The 19,888-nt window shown below is 31.5% G+C and overlaps 1 protein-coding gene across 1 annotated transcript in view; it reads right to left on the reverse strand.

The window, feature by feature from the left end:
- The window catches only part of LOC140047838 (uncharacterized), a 73,579-nt gene that overhangs the window by 6,742 nt on the left and 46,949 nt on the right, over window positions 1-19,888 (reverse strand). The window contains exons 15-31 of the mRNA XM_072092870.1: window positions 16,341-16,457; window positions 12,465-12,675; window positions 12,057-12,233; window positions 11,235-11,393; window positions 10,448-10,668; window positions 9,919-10,041; window positions 9,194-9,298; window positions 8,618-8,725; window positions 8,136-8,252; window positions 7,333-7,494; window positions 5,981-6,101; window positions 1,982-5,501; window positions 1,427-1,554; window positions 1,167-1,223; window positions 827-959; window positions 538-662; window positions 19-182 (exon numbers count right to left, since the gene is read on the reverse strand). Of these exons, the coding sequence (XP_071948971.1) occupies window positions 19-182; window positions 538-662; window positions 827-959; window positions 1,167-1,223; window positions 1,427-1,554; window positions 1,982-5,501; window positions 5,981-6,101; window positions 7,333-7,494; window positions 8,136-8,252; window positions 8,618-8,725; window positions 9,194-9,298; window positions 9,919-10,041; window positions 10,448-10,668; window positions 11,235-11,393; window positions 12,057-12,233; window positions 12,465-12,675; window positions 16,341-16,457 (5,748 nt within the window). The remainder of the gene's footprint in view (window positions 1-18; window positions 183-537; window positions 663-826; window positions 960-1,166; window positions 1,224-1,426; window positions 1,555-1,981; window positions 5,502-5,980; window positions 6,102-7,332; window positions 7,495-8,135; window positions 8,253-8,617; window positions 8,726-9,193; window positions 9,299-9,918; window positions 10,042-10,447; window positions 10,669-11,234; window positions 11,394-12,056; window positions 12,234-12,464; window positions 12,676-16,340; window positions 16,458-19,888) is intronic.

Consider the following 19,888-nt stretch of genomic DNA (forward strand, 5'->3'; position numbering starts at 1 on the left):
CACTTTGTTCATGTTTACCGTAATTTTGAGTGATTTTTTACTGAAATCGTCACCGTCTTTGTCATTAGGATTGTAGTTTTTAAACATTGGGTGTGCTTTATCCCACAGAAAGTCTGGTTTAAGAAGATATCCACTTCCTCCTCCCTGCTCAAACAAGGTGTAATTTAAGATCATGTTGCTGTCTGAAAAGTGAAAGGTAAGTTTTATTTAAAGTGCAGAGTGCAGGGTATATGTAGGTTGACTGACTAAAAAACATTATTTGATATTCAACATTTTGTAAAGCTCTGTCAAACTAGTTTTTACAAAAAAAGTGTGATGTGCCCAAATATGTTATGATACGGATATGATACAGTATGTAATATGTCCATATATGAGCACATCATAAAGTGTGATAGTGTGGACAGAGCATTTATCCATGGTTAGACCGAGTTTAAGAGACTAAATTTTCTCAGTGTGGTCAAGTTCTTTGCATTATTATTTTTAACGCTTGTTTGGTTCAGATGACAGCAAGCCTGCAAATAATAAAACTTGTTTTACCTTCAGTTTGATAGTTTAGAGCTACTAGTTGTATTCCACACGCCCACGCCATTATTGGGCTGTAGTTGGATGAGTCCATACGCATTCCACCAGGATAGGTACGTATTAGTTGTCTTTCAGTATGCGTGCAAAGTGTTAAGGAATTTCATCATTTTTATTCTCTAGTTCTACATCATTATGTATCGTAACGAAATGGTGGAAAAATAAAGGTGTATTATTGAAAACTTTACTAGTTTATATAAATGCAACGACTGGACTTGATTTTATTGTCGATTCTAGTAAAGGATATTCCATTAGTCTTTTGGAGAATTTCTTGGTAGTTTTTTTCATTGTGCCCTCATTTAGTGAAGAAATCTGGTAGCATTTAGAAGTACCAACTTTATCTGCTGGAATTTTACCATCTATCAGATCCTCCTCATCATCTGATTATATAAAAAAAACAAAACTTAATTATATATTGCATTCTATACTATACAAAGTGTTTACACTTTCACAATAGATCATTTTTGACAGAAACAAGTTATTGAATAACCTACATTGACACAACAATCAATTTAATGATTTTTCCAATTTATCTTTTGTTCATTCTGTTTTATAAATTTTTAGAAAAAATTAAAATGATTGGTTACCAGATTCTATTCCATCATTTAGATCAGCTTTTTTTCTTTTGTCCTTCTCACTGAATCCTAAAATGTAAATAGATAAATAGATTAATTAACTTAACTTAAATATACCAGAAGACGTTTACTATATAATTTCAATACACAAGTTAATGATAAAACAGAGATCAACGTTTCAGTACAATCATAAGACTATTTTCAAGATCTTTTGATCTTGAAAATGGTTCTACAAAGGTTTTATCATGGTTGCAGGAAGGAATTTGTCTTACCAGGAAATTTCACAGCTTGACAATATATAACAAACTGTGACAACTCTGGAGCAATTTTAATTTTATCTTTTCCACCAGGCTTTGAGTAGAAAACGAGGTCTTGAGTAGAGCCTCCACTCGCAGTTTTTCTAAATAAAAAGAAAAAACAGTTTAAATTCAGTGCCTTTAATGTAATAGTATATATTCAAATAATGAATGTTTATGAGTGCAATGGTACAAATAATTTCATGAGGTGAAAGATGAAAATATAACATTTAATCTTTCACCTCATGAAATTATTGTGTTGCATGTTCCTGTTACAAACACATGTGTAAATATTGCACATACAATTTTAAATATAGTATATAGTTAGGAATATCATGTGACCCACAATCCTCCAATCAGATGACAAGAACCTATTTAGGTGTGTTATAATATTAAATATGGGATTTAGCAAAACTTTTCAGGTCTAAACAAGGTTTTAGATTTCATGAGACCGCATTCTTTATCATTTATCTTCTTTTAATGAATATTCATTTGTATCTTTATTTAATCAATTCAAATTATGTTACTTACTTGTGACCCTTTTTCTTCAGTGGATTAGACCAACCTTCATCTTTTGGTGTTTTCTGACCAGGTGTATCCATGTCAAGATTGTCCCTCGGTTGAGTTTTTCTAGTTCTTGATGGACTGTCTTTAGGACTCTTTCTACCTAGCAATGGTGATCCTAGCAATGGTGATCCTAAGAGAGTGCTTGGAGGTTGTTTAGGCCGTTTGACATCAGTAGCAACTTTCTTCCTATTATCTTTATCGTTATAATGCACAGCCTTCTCAATATCAAGAACAAGTGAATTTCTTTTGGAATTACTCATTCTTAAATTATTGTCTTGTGCATGGTCTATCATGTCTTTGTTGTCGCAGCCCTCTCTTTGTTCTTGTTTATACGCTTGTTTGATCTTATCCATATCTTCTACCTGATCTTTGAACAGATCCTCATTTTCTGCTTGTGTTTCTTTCTTAAGTTTGTTTACAGCAAATCGTATTACTTCATCAACATAATTATTAATTTCTTCATTCCATCTAGAAGTTATGTCTTCACAAATTCTTATGTCATCTTTGTCTTCTCCTTCTGGAAATTCTGGCTTCTCTAATCTGTTTTGTTGCTCTTTATAGATATCCTGTAATGGATTTATTTCATCACATAATTGTTTGTCAGATGTTTCCCGGGATGATTCTTTAGATTGTATTTCTAGACTTCCATCACAAGGTTTGTTATCATTATCAGGTGAAGAGAGATCAATAGTTTCTGATGTATAGTCAATTTCAGATGGCGTATCATCGTGGTTCTCCTTATTTACATCACATATCACGCTATCTACTTGGGTTTCACTTTCATCATAGCTTTGATCTTTCAATGTTTCAGGAGCCAGTCTTTGTGGGACCAGTATTTCATCATTGAAAATTTCAGAAGATGATGTTAATTGAATTGGACCCATTTTTTCCTCAGTTTCATTACAATTTTCACATTTAAGTTCCAGTTTCTGTTTTAATTCTTGGTGTCCATCTACTGCAGTGAAGATGGTTTTTCGTTCTTCTTGCTCTTTTTCGTTGCTAATTTTAGATTCAGTTAAAACTCCATTTTCCAATGAAGTTGGCATCATTTCATTCTCTGTTATTTTAACAGCTTCATATATGAATTCCAGTTCCTGTTTTGATTCTTGACATTCATCTTTTGCAGTCAAGGTTATTTTTATCCCTTTTTCTTTATCGTGTTTTGATTTCTCTTTGCCATCTTGCTGTTCATCATTTATAATTGCTTTTTCTGTTATACAACCTGCTAGATCTTTTGTATGTTCTGACTTCATCTGTTCCACTTCCATAGAAGCTGAGTTTGCAGACAATTTTTCTGTTTTCTTTGGAGTGCCTTTTAACCGGACTTCAATTTTGCTAATATAAGAGTTTGTACTGGCTTTATCTTCCAAATTTTCCTCATGCTGTTCTGGTTTTTCAATCATTTTATTTTCGTCCTTCAAAATTGATTGCTTAATTGCTGTTATTTGGTCGTCATCTTTAGGTTTCAAAATCATTACATTCCTATCAGAAGGTGAATGCAATTCTGATACTTCAATATTGGGATGTGTTTCTATTGGCGTATCTTCCGACTTGTCTTTTGTCACATAACTATTTTCTGTATCTTTTATTCTACAGCTGGTTTTCTTTTCTTTTGTCTCCTTACTTTCTTTTATCTTCGTCAACACAAATATCCTAACATCATTTTCTTTCATTGATTGTTCACCTAATTTACAATCTGTTTCAATTTCATCGTCTTCAGTGAATGCAGCCAGCGGAGCTGGAGCTCCTACAGGGTTATCACTTAATTTACAATCTGTTTCAATTTCATCGTCTTCAGTGAATGCAGCCAGCGGAGCTGGAGCTCCTACAGGGTTATCACTTAATTTACAATCTGTTTCAATTTCATCGTCTTCAGTGAATGCAGCCAGCGGAGCTGGAGCTCCTACAGGGACATCTGAGGAAACACTGGTTGTGTTCGTATTCATTATTTCTTCTTCTTCTTCGGAAAATGTTTCTGTAATAGAATCTGAATCATTTAGTGAAATACCATTCTCAATTTCATCACAAGATTTCTCAGGATTAGAATCTGATAATGTATCTGAAACTTTACAATCTGGATTTGCCGAAAAGGTTTCCATATGAAAGTTAATTTCTTGTTTTTCTATCTCATTTTCTTTTTCATTTGTAAGTGTTGATTCAACAATTCCTAATAGTGAAGACATTACATTTGTTCCTTCAAGGCCATCTAGTTTTTGCCTTTGATCTGTCTCTTGTTCACAATCTGTTGGTTTGTCTTTTGCACAACCATTATAAGTAATGAACTTGGCAGAACCTCCAATCTGATCATTCAAAATAGAGATTTCATCTTTAGTTGATAGTTCCTGTTTATCACTGTTAGCAATGTTTAATTCTAAAATAATACCAGTGTTTTGTTTTACTTCTACTAATAATTCAGAAGTTGCTGGAATGGATTCTGTAATATTTGTACAACCGTTTGTCTCTTTGCTAGAGATATGTTGAGATGTTAAAGATATTTGCTTGAAATTGACAGATATTGTACTGCTTTCTTTGTCTGTGTCTTTGCTTTGGCTACCGTTACATTTAGGTGAACTACTTTCAATTAGTGAGTCAGCAACGTTATTTCCAAAATCTGGTTTAACTGTTGTAACATTGTTTTCAATGTTATCAGGAATTTCATTATCACTAACTAAGTTTTTAGGACCCTCTGATGGTGTTGAAAAACTGGAAGCCTCTTTAGCAGCTGTATGAACATCTTCTATGATTTCAATAGGCTTTTCATCAAATGTCAAATTACTGTCCAAATCTTCATCGTTTGTAATTTCGGAATTGATTTCTGCGGTTGGTGAATCTATAGAATAATTTGAAATGGATGTTACATGAATTTCACCATTACATGTATTAGGTCTTTCCTGATCTTTATCATTTTTATCAGTTATAATTTTTGCATCTTCATTTGTAGATTTTGGTGCACCATCAACTATTCCTAACTCCGGAGAATTCTTAATGAGTGAACCTTCTATGTTAAGATCACCAGAGACCCAATTGACATCAGTAACTTTACTTTCAGATGCAGAACATTCTGAGTTTTCAATTGGGATATTTTCTTCATCATCAGGTTTATTTTCCTTGTTTCCAATTTCAGATTCACCATTACTCTTGGTTTTTTCACTCAATATTTCATCCCGCATTTCATCACTGCCATTTGCATGTACATCTATTTTATTTTCAGTAAAAGATCTTGTCACTTTAGCTTCATGTTCTATTATATCTGGATAAGATTCAATAAGCTTATGTCCAGTACCATTTTGAGTGTCATCAAGATGTGGTTGCATTAACCCTATTGTTTCATCATTATCATTACTGTTATTTTTGTTTCTGGATTCCACAAAGTTCTTTTCGTTATTTACAACCATTGGTGGAATTTTATTTTCTTCTGCAAGACTTAAATTCTCTGAGTCTGAAGTGTCAAATTTACGGCCCATATCAGGACTATCAAATGTTCCTGTAAAAAGATAATAATACTCATCATCATTATCATGCCATTTGTGTAGTTAATTATCAATTCTTAAACTGTACAAGAGATCCCTTTTGATGAAGAGAAGATAGTAAGCAAGTGGACGGTATGATAAAATTCCGAAATAATGTTATATGGTTTTGTGAATTCCAAAATCAAACCTTTTCGGTTGATGCACTTACACCTTTGTCAATATCAGTGACCATGTGGACACTTGACCCCAAAATTGAGTTGTACACTTCCAGTATCCTGTGGCGGTCTCTGTTGAACGGTGGTTCATTTACTCTGATATACTGGCTTCCTTCACATAAAGCAACTACTACAGTTTCCAGCCCAAGATTTTGAGATTCATCAAACAAAAATTTGAGGTATTTGAAATGATGTGTTGAAATAATCAGTTTAAAAAAAAACATGAATTGCATATAGAGGCTTATACACATAATTTACTATATTAAAATATAGATTACCTTTTCTACTTAGAATATCATCATCAGTATCTTGTTGTTCAGAGTCATTGTTAAATCTTCTCCTTGATGCGGATGGTGAGTCATTCTCATGTTGGTTTTCTTTGTATTCACCAAATCGTGGCTATGAAGAAAAACAATTAACACTCCAATTTTATATTTTTATGCGAGTCAGATGGTTTTCCCTACTCTGAATTGTACTGAGTGTTCAGTATCTTGAAAGCACTTGAAAGCAAAAATATAAGTAATTCTCAGGTAGACATTTAGATCACTAGCCTGGTATTCATACCTCTCTACCGCCAATTGCACTGATGGCTAGGGTTAAATTCAAGTGCAAGGAATCAGCAGGTATTTTTTTAAACTAAAGAATTAACTCAGCTCCCTGATGAAAAGCTACTTTTTTCTATGTTTTGTTTTTAAATAAGGAATGAATAACAATCTTGTGTTTAATGGCTTGTGTGATTGTAGTTGACTTTTGAAGATAGAAACATTTAAAAATTCTCATACATTTTGATTTGCGATGAAGGTTTTCGCCCACGTATTGAACTAAAGATATTGAATGTGAAAAACAATACAAAAATAATACATTGAAAAATAATCTGTATTATTTTTTTATATCACCATAGTGTGTAGGTTATGATATGCGTTTCAAATTTACATTCCATTTTATTCCATAAGATCAGTTTTCATTTGAAAAAAAAACAACTTGTTTTTGACAATATCATTGCAGTTTAATCTGTGACAGTTCAATGCGTGGGTGGTGCAAATACAAATATATGACTTGTAAAACTGTTTTCTACATTTTGTCTGTTATTTGAATTATATTTTAGACTTTAAATACTTTAAATGACACTTAGCTAAAGATCTATTGAAATAACATGGCTTTAATAGATTACTTAAAGTTTATAAAATCAAGGGCATTTCAGGAAAATTCTGAAAATAAGTGCAGGGTTTCTATTGGTTTTTTAATACTGGATGACCTCTTCAGAGATTTCTCCCTGAGACAGCTCCAGTACATGATCAGCAAACCAGGAGATTATCCCACTTTTTTTCAGTGCATATGTGCAATGTAGAACATGGGACCAATAGCTGAAGCAGTGAGAGTAAAGGCCAACACCAACGAGCAGTAACTGTAAGCATTGACCGGAAAAAACAAAAATATTGAATCTAAGTATTTCTTTCTCCATTTACACAAAACCCACAGTGGTTGAGCAAAAATCTGCTCAAGATAGAAACAGATTCTACGTGGGATACTGTTTGGCTGTGTAAATTGGTCTTAAATTCTCTTGCCTAAGGATACAAGCACAGACATTTCTCGAACCCATTCTTCTCACATACAGAATTAGAAATGTTACCTGTTGCTTCAAACCATCTGCACCAGGTGTTACTAGTGGTTTCAATTTCTTGTTTTTGATTATTATTTTGTGCTTCAAATCTTCAGGTGAAGGTAGAGTAGGGTTGCCATAGTGATCAGAATCACAAATAAAGTCCATCACTAACTTGTCACCAAAAACTTCCTATAAAAATACCAAAAAAAAAACCAATTTTGAAAATGTGTTAAATTAGATAAACATTTTTCAAAAACAATCAAACATATTTGCAAAAGTGCCGAGTTACGTGTGTGATTATGTGTCCATAACAGACCACCTCTAGACCAATTTGTAATTTTACCGTTGTGGTCTTATATATGTGATAAGTGTACACGTTTTGCAGCAAAGCATTATGCAAACGTTCCCTTTCACACAGGAAAAGGTGAAATTACTGCAACATTATCTTGTGTGTGAAGATGCCTAGACAGACAATAACACAAACTTGCTATACTGCAATATTGCTGCAATTTCTGTGTGAGAAAGGGGCTTTATAGTTTAATGGATTTGATTGACATGGTAAAGGTGTGAAGGAGTCAGGCTGAAAATAACATGTTAGCTTACTTACTGCAATTGTTGCAATGTCAGTGTGAAAAGAGCTTTAAAGTGTTTGGATTGTAATGGATTTAACTCAAACTAAAAATACATCCAGTAATGATATAACATAGTACCCAGATAGCTATCTTGAACATGTTTAATTTATAACATCCTGCTTTTAATGATGATTAGTTCGATACTATGGGCAACATTACTGTTTTTAAGACTATAATAAATAGTTACAGTAAATTTACCTTGAAGATTGATGCCATTTTAGCCTGTTGAGGTATGGAGCAATGATTCTCTAGTGACAAGATGACTGGGTAGTCAGAAGTAATAAATGCTGCTCTATTAATAGCTATGACAACATCCTAGTATAAAGAATATATAAAGATTATTTTTTTTATTCTTTATTGTGTTCAGCTGTATATTTATCTCTTCATTAATTTACTTTATTTATTATAATTATTATCTACTAGTATTATTTTTATTTGTTTATTGTATTTTTTTATTTATTTTACTATTTTTCATCTCAATTTGTCAGTATTGCTTTTTTTATACTAATTGTTTCATTTTATTGCTCGTTTATTTCTTTTCAATATTTACATAACAAAACAAAATGAACAAAAATGAACTTGTAGAGACCAGGGTCAACCAAAGTGAATTAAAGTACTGTAGCTGATGGAAATAAATGTCTTTGAATTGAATTATATGGTGGTCGGTTTTTTTTTTATACCTTAAAACTTATTTTTGATGTTAGTGTATGACCGTGGTATATAAGAGGATAACCATCATCTCCATCCCAGCAATCTAGCTCCACACATCTGCAACCTGTTAACAAAATCTGAAAGAGAACAATGACATTGACATATTATGATTCAACTTTTTTTTTGTACTATCACCAATGACATGGTGTAACTAACTAACTAACTTACCATTAATATTTCATACAACAGACAACCTATACTCTAAAATGAAAATGTAACTCATCAATGTTATTGGTTTTTTGGTAACATCCTTTTGGGCAGATAATGTCCTTTGAATAGGGGTGTAGAGTTTCTTCTTGGTAGTTTTTTTTAACTAAAGTCAAGTAGTAATCTTCTGCTTTGTATGAACGCTTTTTATTTATATTTTTAGATCTCTTCCAGGCCATACAAAATGCACCTGCGTGCTGCCTATTCATAACAACAGGTTTACATCACACAGTATTATAAAGTGTTGAACAAGATCAACCTGCATGTGAATAAACTCTACTGCAGTATAACAAATGCAAAGGTATGTTTAAATCTCATTTATTTCTAAGGGTACTCACCTGCGAGTATAGTTCAGATGAAGATTCACCTTTTAGTTGATGCCCTGTCAGGTAGGTATTATGCGAAGACTTGATGTAGTAGTGGCTAAGAGGATGATTCATGTCCTATCAATAAATTATTTTAATACATTGCAGCAATTAGAATAAATGCACATGACCTATTAGTTAAAGTTCCTATCAAGAAACAAACTTTTCTGTATCAGGATCTACAGATACTGCAGGGCTACACCAGGATTTTTAAATAGAGGGAGCTCAGGGTATGAAATGACACACTGAGTATCCAAGACCATATCCACCAGTACCGTTGGTAGGTTTCAAACCTGACCACTTTTTCACAGAGGACTTTGACAACCTTGTGGCCCGCGAGAGAGATAGGTCCCTACATTAACGCTGTAATAAATACTCTTTTAACAACTAAATTAAAGTCATTCAATCAACCAATGGTTATTAGAGGGTACAACAAAAACCCAACTGCCCCCCACCCCCAACTTTTTTTTTCTCCTACAAACTAGCAGGTGAAGTGATTGTGAATACTGTGCAATTAACTCACGATGATTGTACCCCCTTTGTGGAAATAATGGAGCCCTTAAAAAATGGTCAAAACATTGGATAAACTGCAAATTAATTTCAACTATATATAATTGTATACAAAGACACCTGATGACATTTACACTTTCTGTATGGATCGCGCTAGATCTGAATGGGATTAGTATGTTAATATTTACCTGTAATTTCATGCTTATTTCCTCATTGCTGAAAGCAAAACTCTGTTTATCCATTAGAAATCTGGCGAAACCTTCAAAGGACATACACTTCAACTTTCGCAATGACGGTGATGGCTCATGTCGCTAAAAAAAACATTTATTTAAACTTATTTGATATATTTAATCATACAAAACTTTTATAATAATAAATTTAGACTTAGCGCATAATGCGTAAAGACTAATGTGCTTAAAAAAATAAGTGTTTTGTGTGTAATTGAAACTGAAAAGACCAACTGGAGTGAATTACAATTTATTTTAAAAAGGTAAAGTGTTTATTATCAATGAATTTTTGTCTTTGTTAGCAAACATCTCGGAAAGCTAATTTTTCTGGCTATTTAAATTGTATTATTAACTTATTAAGATTTTAGACCAATCAACCAAAGGTATGAACATGACTTTAACATGTAGTTATGGTTTGTTAGTCAAACCAATGGTGGAACTATAACTTAACTATAATAACAATTATCAATTAACTTGTTTAAACATGAACCTGAATAAGTTGATTTAGCTCTTCATAAGATAATTCTTCAAACTGTTTTTTCTTCACAAATTGACTAAGTTGTTTCACACCAACCACACAAGTCGTGATGCTCTCCACGCCAGCATTATTTGATGGAACGCTTGATGCTGCTATGGCGTCAAGAATTCGTTTGTTTCCATCATGATATGTGTCAATTATCATGTTTCTCGTCAATGACGCGTCTTTATTAACTAAAAAATACAATTCAAATGAAGATAAATATATCAAATGGGGATTGAATCATACCATGAAAGCCCAAGTGGTCTAATGGCAGAATGTCTGCATATCAAGCAGAAGATTCCAGGTTCAAATCTTGGTTGCAACATCTTTTTCTTGCAAATGTATATGCATATACAATTGTAGACAGTGATTGGTGACTGTATCAGTTGGTAGAGTAGAAGCTTTAAGGGACAACTTTGAGACCCAGCAAGTGTCCCCTTAATAATGTCCCCTGAATAATTTCATGGTTATGTGTTTCCTAAATAAGCTCAATAGGTGTGTCCCCTGAATAGGTGTGTCCCCTAAATAGGTGTATCCTTGAATATGGGGTGTCTCCTGAATAGATGTCCCCTGAATAATACGGGGTGTCCCCTGAATAATATGGGGTATCCCCTAAATATGGGGGTGTCCCCTGAATAAAATGGGGTGTCCCTAAATATGGGGTGTCCCCTGAATAGGTGTGTCATCTGAATAGGTGTGTCACCTGAAGGTTTGTTCCCTGAATAATGGCGAAGTTCTACTGTATAATAAAACTTACTTAAAACTTGTCTAAAATCAGCTAGGCTTGGAGTTGTAGTTGTTCCATTAGTATCTTCTGGTTCCTTTATTGAAGTCATTGGGATAGCAAATTCTATGAATATTTCCTTTAAATCTTTTCGGCATCGAAGACTGAAGGATTTATATAATTCAAAAAAATCTGGTTTTTTTATAGAAAAAGAAAAGATAAATACTTTATGTAATAATAACATATTACATTTCTTCGAAAAATGTTTTCATCTGGTTTTTATAATATCTATCTGTATATAATTCTTTACGTTTAACCATTCATGAATATGTATGTGTGTGACGTTTCAATTTGTTTACAAAAAATCTTCAACTGGCAATGACTAGATGTTAGTGGTTGCTAGGAGTACTATATGCTAGTTTTAGAACAGCGACCCCTATTTGTAACCTTAGTCTGCGATTTGACAAAGTTCTTCGGCCTTTTAGGTAAAATGAGTTGGAAATATATGCATTCTCACATATATGACCATCTTATTTGTATTGGGATCCAGCCGCTGATAAGCACAGCAATTTAAATCTCAGTAATTTGCCTTCTAAAAATTGCACAAGTATTTGATCACAGGTAGGTCCAGTGTACACATCTAGCTCGTGTGCACTTTAAAGAACCTAGTACATCTTTCGAGACGAGTAGGGGGTTACCCCGGTGTATTAGTACATCACAGCCACTGATCACCAACTGGGCACTCTGGGAGACCAGTCTTTGACTGAAGAGGTTACCCAGTATAAATATAAATTTCAATTCAATTCTATAGTTCATGCTCTCTGTAGTATCGAACACTTTTCGGCTTCTTCTTACCTTGGAATGAAAGTGATGTTGCAGCATTTAACTGAAGGCTTTTGTTGCTTTCCGCCGATTGTCTTCGACTTCCGCGTCTGCTCTGAGAATTAAAGAGGGAGCTCTTCCGATGTGCCGAACTATGACCAAACCTTGGTAAAACATCATCCAACTGGTCCATGCTTCCCATACTTAATTCTAACATAAATAAATTGGTTCGCTTGTTATAGAATATGTGCAAATTGGCATTTACCAGTTATGAAATTATTATAAGAAATTATTACTATTGAAAAGAATTTCATAGAAGAACCATTTGGACTGATATTCATGTTCTTTTTTCTATGAATGATAAGGTCTAGCACAAAAAGTTTCTAAAATTGTGGGGAAAAAAAGTGTAAAGCAGCATTTAAAAATAATCACTATAATTACCTGAAAAGGAACAGTTACTTTGCACATCGGAGCTCATTGTGTTACGATTTTTACTAAACTCTTCAAGGTCATTTCTCAATTTCTGTGCTGACATAGGATTGGTCATATCTCCTTCCGTTAATGCCCGCTGTTTTCGGCTTTTTGAAACTTCCTTATTTCGCAAACTTTGAGTCTTTTTCAGTTTTGGTTCCAAAGTTGGACTTGCAGGTTCCTGTTAGAATAGAACAATTATTTCTACTACTAAAGTTCAAACAAAGTGAATGATGCAGTTAAAGACAGCAAAATGTACAAAATGGAGGTGGACATGATGAAGGAAACATGATGGTAGATGGACAAAATTAACAACAAAGTGGCAATCATTATGGGAAAAGAAAGAGGGGTAGACCTCATTCGAGATGGAGCAATGAGTTCGCCAGACAGACCGGTACCACAGCATGGCCAAGATTTACGAATGATAGGAAGAACTGGCACCAGTTGGGAGCAGCCTTTGCCAAGTAGTGGGACGATATAAGTTAAAGAAGAGGTTTGAAGTACTGTATTAGATGTGTTATAAGCTGAAATATAACTTACAGGTTTAGGTAACAATGTGTTGGTCCTCGAATGTGAATAATAATTTTGCAAAATAATCTCATTTCAATGCTATGATATTTATTTAGTATAATTCATTATTCTGTTTATTTATTTATTAAAAAATTATTATAAGTATGTTTCATTTATCATATAACATGTACCAATTCAATAAATACCAGGATTGAAGAAATAATTTAATTTAATTAATTAATAATTTTTAATAATATTATCCTGATTTCCTCCATTATGTTTTCTTGACTATTAAACTTAATTCCCATCAAATATAAAAATAAATTAAATAAATTATATTCCAAAGAGAGATAATTACTGTTTTTTAATTTACTACAAAAATATATTCACAAATCATTTTCTAACTGACATTGAATTTTTGTTTATAATATTATAATACAAAGATTAAAACTAATGCAACTGACCGTGGCATGAGGCTTTATTTATAATCAGTACAAATTATTGTCAAGAAAATGACAATTTTAATTTCTGATAGTTTGTGACTTGTTAATTGACAAATGAGCATGACCATATCGTTATAAATTTGTAATTAATTCCTGTTGTTGTTGTTTCAGTAGTTTGTATGGTATTTCAGACAATTTACAAATTTCAAGGTCATCTTAATATGCACAATTTTAATATATATTATTAAGATTAATAGTTATATTGTCCCCCTGAAAAAATAATTTAACATTTTTTTGTTGAATATGCCATTTTAATTTCACATAATAATTATCCACTTTGACCAAAAATTTGATCGAAAAAAAAATTATTTCCTTAAAAAAACTGTAATTTAAAGCAAAAAATAGTCAAATTGGCTGCCAGCCAATGGATTTTTGGTTGAAATTAACCATTTATTTTTTTTTTGTATTATTTTTACATTTTTTTTCTACGGAAGTGATTAACTTCATTAAAACTACAAAATAACCTGTTTCAATTAATCTTCATTTTTCATGTTTTTTGGGGGACAATACATCTTTAACAGACTTTAATGATATACACTATGCCGCGGATTATTCCCTGGATTTTGGTCCTCGAAATAAACTGTTTTTAAAATTCTGCATTTACCGTAATGTATCTGGATTTCTAGGGAAAAGATTGTTTTTACAATAATGAAATTCAATACAAAGAAACAGTTAATGTGAAAGAATTAAATGCTTTAAAATAGAAAACCTTTCCGTTCTATGGTTTAATTTCAAATCCGATTACTTTAAAACGACAAAACTGCTATATATTTTAAATGCTGTTTGCTATATTTATTTAGTCTAGTAACGTAAATAGCCTAAACTATTAGATTAAATTAAGATCTAGTTTTTGAAACTCAACATTAAAGTCAAATCAAATCAACCTAATGGTGCATTTCATTTATAGATTACATTGCTTCTCTTTTAAATTTCAGTAAATGATTTCGTCTAAAAACTTGATAAATACTTCTGTATCAATAGTTCGTACATGTTTCAAAATAGAATTTTCATAGAACATAATTTTACAGGACACAAATCACTTTACTTATTTAAGTAATATATGCTTTAAAAACTTCTCCTGTTTGCTTTTATACTGTAACTTCAAAGATTTAAGTATCCTCTTTACAGAAGACTTCAGATTTATGAAATAACATTTTCACAGCTGAATAACACTTAAACCATAAAAGGGTGATTACCAGTGGTTTAAACATTGTGTCACGACACTCTCATTCAACTTAGACTGTGGATAATGTCTTTGATCTCAATATTTTAGCTGTTGAATCGTTTTAGAATAAAATAAGTAAATAGCTTTTGAGAGAGCAGAATTTAAATGAATTTTGTGCAAAGATGAATAATAAAAGGATTTGTGATTTTCTGCTACAAACAAGCCGTGTAATTTCACATCACAAAAATCACAACAATTCAATTCAAAATAGTATAAATATAAATTAGAAGTGTTTGTGAAAACACTACACAGGTTACAATATTTATATTTTTGGGAAGGACTCAAATTAAAAAACTGAAATTTCAAGCTTGGTTCCCACTACAAACGCAATACAAGGATGTTTGCGCAACGCATGAGTTGACCAATGAGAAGCGATGGATTATTTAAACTGCCTCTTGTCATTGGTCTAACTCGCTTGTATTGCATCTACATCTTTGTGTTGCGTATAGTGGGAACCAAGCTTAAAACCACATCACAATCACATCAAGCCTGACAAAAAATAGCTTCCTTATTAGGCCAAGTAGAAATACAAATTACATTCGATTGTGAAAGATATTTTTACATTGGAACCACAGCAGTAACATGGTAATGTTTCCATTTGAAATAAACAACACCCTTAAGGTTTACTGGTATTATATTAATTATAGAATTTTTAAAGCATTATCGAATGATATTTGATAGTCAACATTCATCTTATTATTTCAATTTTTTTTTAATAAACAAGATCACAACTCTCATATTATAAACTTCTGGATTCTTCTGACTTTTGATTAAAACTATTGAATAATAGTAAAAATTCTCATTAATTTTGTAGTTGTTTTTCTTTATAAAAAAAACAAGTTTACAACTCTCAGTGGGGAAATCATATACGATTTAATCTCATTGCATAGTAGGAATTTGTCATTACGAGTATTATACAGGTAATTAATTTTAAGAATTTAAATCTTAAGGGAAATATTCACCACCAATTATTCTTGAAAATTGCAAAATTATGTGTTCTGCTTCATTTAATTTGTAAGTTATATGTATGAATAAAGGCAGCCGACGTCGCCATGTACATGTGTGTGTGAATTACTTGATAGGTGAGACGTGGTTAAACATGATGTTGAAGTATGTGTAAAGTGGGTGTTTATTATGTGTAAGAATTTTAATCTGATTTGTGCCTTCAGAACCTTTGCTGTAAAGACTAATCAGAGGAAGCATAGATATGAAAATATGTATAAATAATAACGCTATTAAATTGATATTATTAACAACATTCAGAATTGAATAAATTATGTGTAACGTTTTATGTGTTCATTAAGGTAATGATAATAATTAATTTATAATTGGAGTGGGTCAACCACTCAGTTGGTTTACTAGGATGATAATAATCGACAATAAATAACAAAAATAATACATTTTATCTACAGAAAACAAAATAAATTGGAAAAACTATATAGAATATAACCACTGTCGATGAAAATAATGTCAATCAAATGTCATGACCAGTAAGAATAATAAAATCGTTCAATATCAAAAATTTTATTGACCTTATTATTATCATTTGATAGGATGTGAAGTGTTATTAGTACATTATATTTTCTGTTTTTTTAAAATCAATTTTACCTTCATAAGTGAGATTGCAGATTTCTTCTTAACAAGTCGTCTGGGCATAGCAGGTGAAGACTGAATACTCTCACATCCTGGTAGTTTCTGTAAAATGGGATTCTTCCCTCCAAATACCTGTAAATAATTAATAACAAATAAAACATATATTTTGAATTAAAATTTAATGACAAACAAGAAGATGTATGAAGTAAGGCCAGGCGCTATGGGGCTCCTGGGTTTAGCCAGTGAGTTTTCATAGCCGTTATTCCACTGTTTAGATTCTTATGTAGTTACAACAAATAATATGTTTGTTTTAAATTAATGCAGAACTATTTTACTGAACAAATCTGCCTATGTACAACATTATCGTTAATTAAAATGTGTTTTTGTTTTTGAAAAGTGAGGTCTTTATCAAGCTTTGATGTAATTGTTACCAAGACAACCTACTTAAGTGATAACACTTCTATTTAGAATAGTGCATTTGTGTTTTTTTTCATTATAATTTTTTTACAGTTTTTAGTTGAAGTATGTTTTTGATAACAAAGTCTAATGCATTAGATTTTTCAGAAATGTTTTTTGGGTTCACCACATTTTTCTGAAAAGTGCTTGTTTTTTTAAATTAAATACAAAACATACCTTATCTTCTCTTTGCAATTATTTTCTCGCAAAATAATTAGTTTATATTGGATTTTATCTTTCTGAATTAATGTGTACTGGAAATTAAAATGATCATATCCTTATAAATATTCATAAGGATTAGTATAAATATTCAGAAGTATATTATAATATTCATAAGGTCTTCATAGTAATCCAATGTGAATGGTTAATGAACTTCTTGAGTAGTTTACTAATTTTATCCAATACTGATGGATATTTTATAATTTTTACAGATCACATACTGATTTAAATAAAGGACTATTATTAGCAAAATATACATATGTCTGACAAAAAAAAATTCATAAACTAAATCACTACATTTCGGTTAACTAAAAATTAAGTTAATCTTCCTATACAGGCACATTTCACTCCGAAAAACTGGTCGGTAGTGCGGCTATGTTTGGATGACAAAGTGATTTTTATGAAAATTAAGGCTAATGAGAAATGCATTTGTTTATTTTCAGCACAATATTGAGAGCCTACTAATGAGTACAGTATGTATTATAATTTAAATGAGTCAATTGATTTAGTACCGTACCTAGAATATATCAGCCTTATATGATATTGCATAGGCTTTACTAAAAGAAAATCTATCTTCTCAAAAACACAAATCCAAAGAAGTAAAAAAAAAAACGATTTAGAATTCAAAATGTAGTAGAATTTGTATAAGTCTTAGCTTAAGATCAGTGTTTTACCGGTGAAGTTTTCGGGAATTTAAGCTTAAATATGTGTCATTGTCCGTTCAATTTGGTTTTATGCGATAAGCAATGAGAGCGTTATTCTGAGCATGTTAAACTGAAGCATACAATTAAACCGATGAATTCACAGCACCAAATAAACAAATCATAAGTGTTTTAAAAATATCAACAGAGCCAAAAAGATCATCTGATTTTTGTAATACTATAGTAACCAGTAATAACATTTGTTATTTAGCTTCCATGACATTACGTTAACATTTCTGTACAAATTTGTACTGTATAATTAATTTATCAATTATATGTAAATTATTGATTTATGAATGATAGGGTGTACAGCCAAAAATCAAAACGAAAAAGAAAAATCAACCAAAAAACCTTTAAAATCAATGCAATTTGTAAAATATAAAATGTTTAGAGCCGCATATCATAAAATCAACCCAAAACGTAAAAAGCAATGGTCGATTATTGGTCTAAAATTTAGGCTGGATGGGGTTAGCCTTAAACTATACCAGTTCTTAAAACAAAACTACTTTGGATTTTCTCTTTTTTAATCAGCTTGCATTATAAGTATAAATGCAGTAAAAATTTATCATCAAAACTCAATTTTTCATTTCCGTTATGTTTAAAACTTATCATCATTCTATTTTAGGTTTAGTAAATTATTTATAAAATTTAGAATAAGTTACGCCAAGATTTTCCATCATGTGAAGGTGACAATGGCTCTCTTATGAGGATTGTGGTTTATGGAAAAAATATGAACAATTATTTAAACTAATTAATTTGTATGACTCATAAATGCAAGATGGCTGAAGTTTAATTAGTTTAATGTATTCTGTATTTTAGAATTATGAGGAATTACCGTAAAGCCGTTTATTTACACGACCAACTCATTTGTTTATGAATCATAACCAGGGTACTGTTATTTCTTTACAAATTCAAAATTAAATACAGTGGGTGTATATGTTGTGATAAAGCTAAAAAAATGTTTTCTTATTTTTATGAAAGATATAAAATACAGTTTTGTTTGTTTTCAAATGTTAAAAACAGAATTAACCAGAATAAATAATTTGATAGCAAAACAATTGTTCCTTCCCATATTACCGTATTACAAAGTACGTCAATCAATCAATTGAAAATAGAAAGCTTTGGAATTGTAATGACTGGAAAACTAGGAACTAGTCATGTTTAAAATTCATTGTTATGCAGAGACATGGGACATTCATTCAAAATACTGATTGTTGGTGTATTGTTCATCAAATCTCAAGCACAACTTAACAGATGAATACGCCTGCCCTATCTGCTAAAAGAAATGCAAATCAGGAATTGGACTATTACAGTCACTCAAAAATACACTCCAAGCAGACATACTCTATCTAAGAGGGATAGAAAAGAGAGAGAGAGATTGTTGGTTGAGACGTAGAACGACGACACAATATATGTCATAGGTCATCATAAATAGAAAGTTCCCAATTCCTAGGCGGACTGGGTCGAAGTCATAGATAGGTTTCTTTGTCTTGTAGAAAAGCAGAGAATTCTATATGATTTTATTTGGATATAGTCAATGTGAAATGGTTCATTTTTGTGATACATCATGTATTTTTTTTAATTGTATCCTATATTCTTATATTACATAGCCTATGTAAATACGCGAACGTGATTGGTTGAAACTGCATCACATGACTACCGCTGCGAGGATCGTAAACCGTATATATCCTCGAGAACGATGATATTGACTGTGTAATTTTCGCGTAATTATCGTGTCCCCTGTCATACATAAATACACAATACACATGGCGCTTCGGGAAATATATATTCCCTCGAACTTAATATCATTCCCTCGGGGATGTCAAATCTTATATTTAACCTCTAAACAGTCAATATCTGTATAATATATAACAATAAACATGATACACCTGAATTCATAGTAAGCAATAATCATTAAAGATTTTAAATATGTACTTTGTACTTTTAGTATGTGATCTAATTTACTGTGACACACTTTTTATATACTTTCCTGAGTATTATTTAGTTCTCTATTTTAAATTAATTAATTTCAATGCCAAGTATCCAATTAAAAAATTGGATTGACACAAATATTATATCAGCAGAGGGTATTAACTTATTAGTTTTTGCTTCCCTTATAATTAGGTTCGTACTTTGCGGTTTTTCTCAATTGTGTATGTGTTTGTAACCTTTTTTTTTTAAATTTAA

Source organism: Antedon mediterranea, chromosome 4 (genome assembly GCF_964355755.1).
Source record: "Antedon mediterranea chromosome 4, ecAntMedi1.1, whole genome shotgun sequence".
Lineage (NCBI taxonomy): Eukaryota > Metazoa > Echinodermata > Crinoidea > Comatulida > Antedonidae > Antedon > Antedon mediterranea.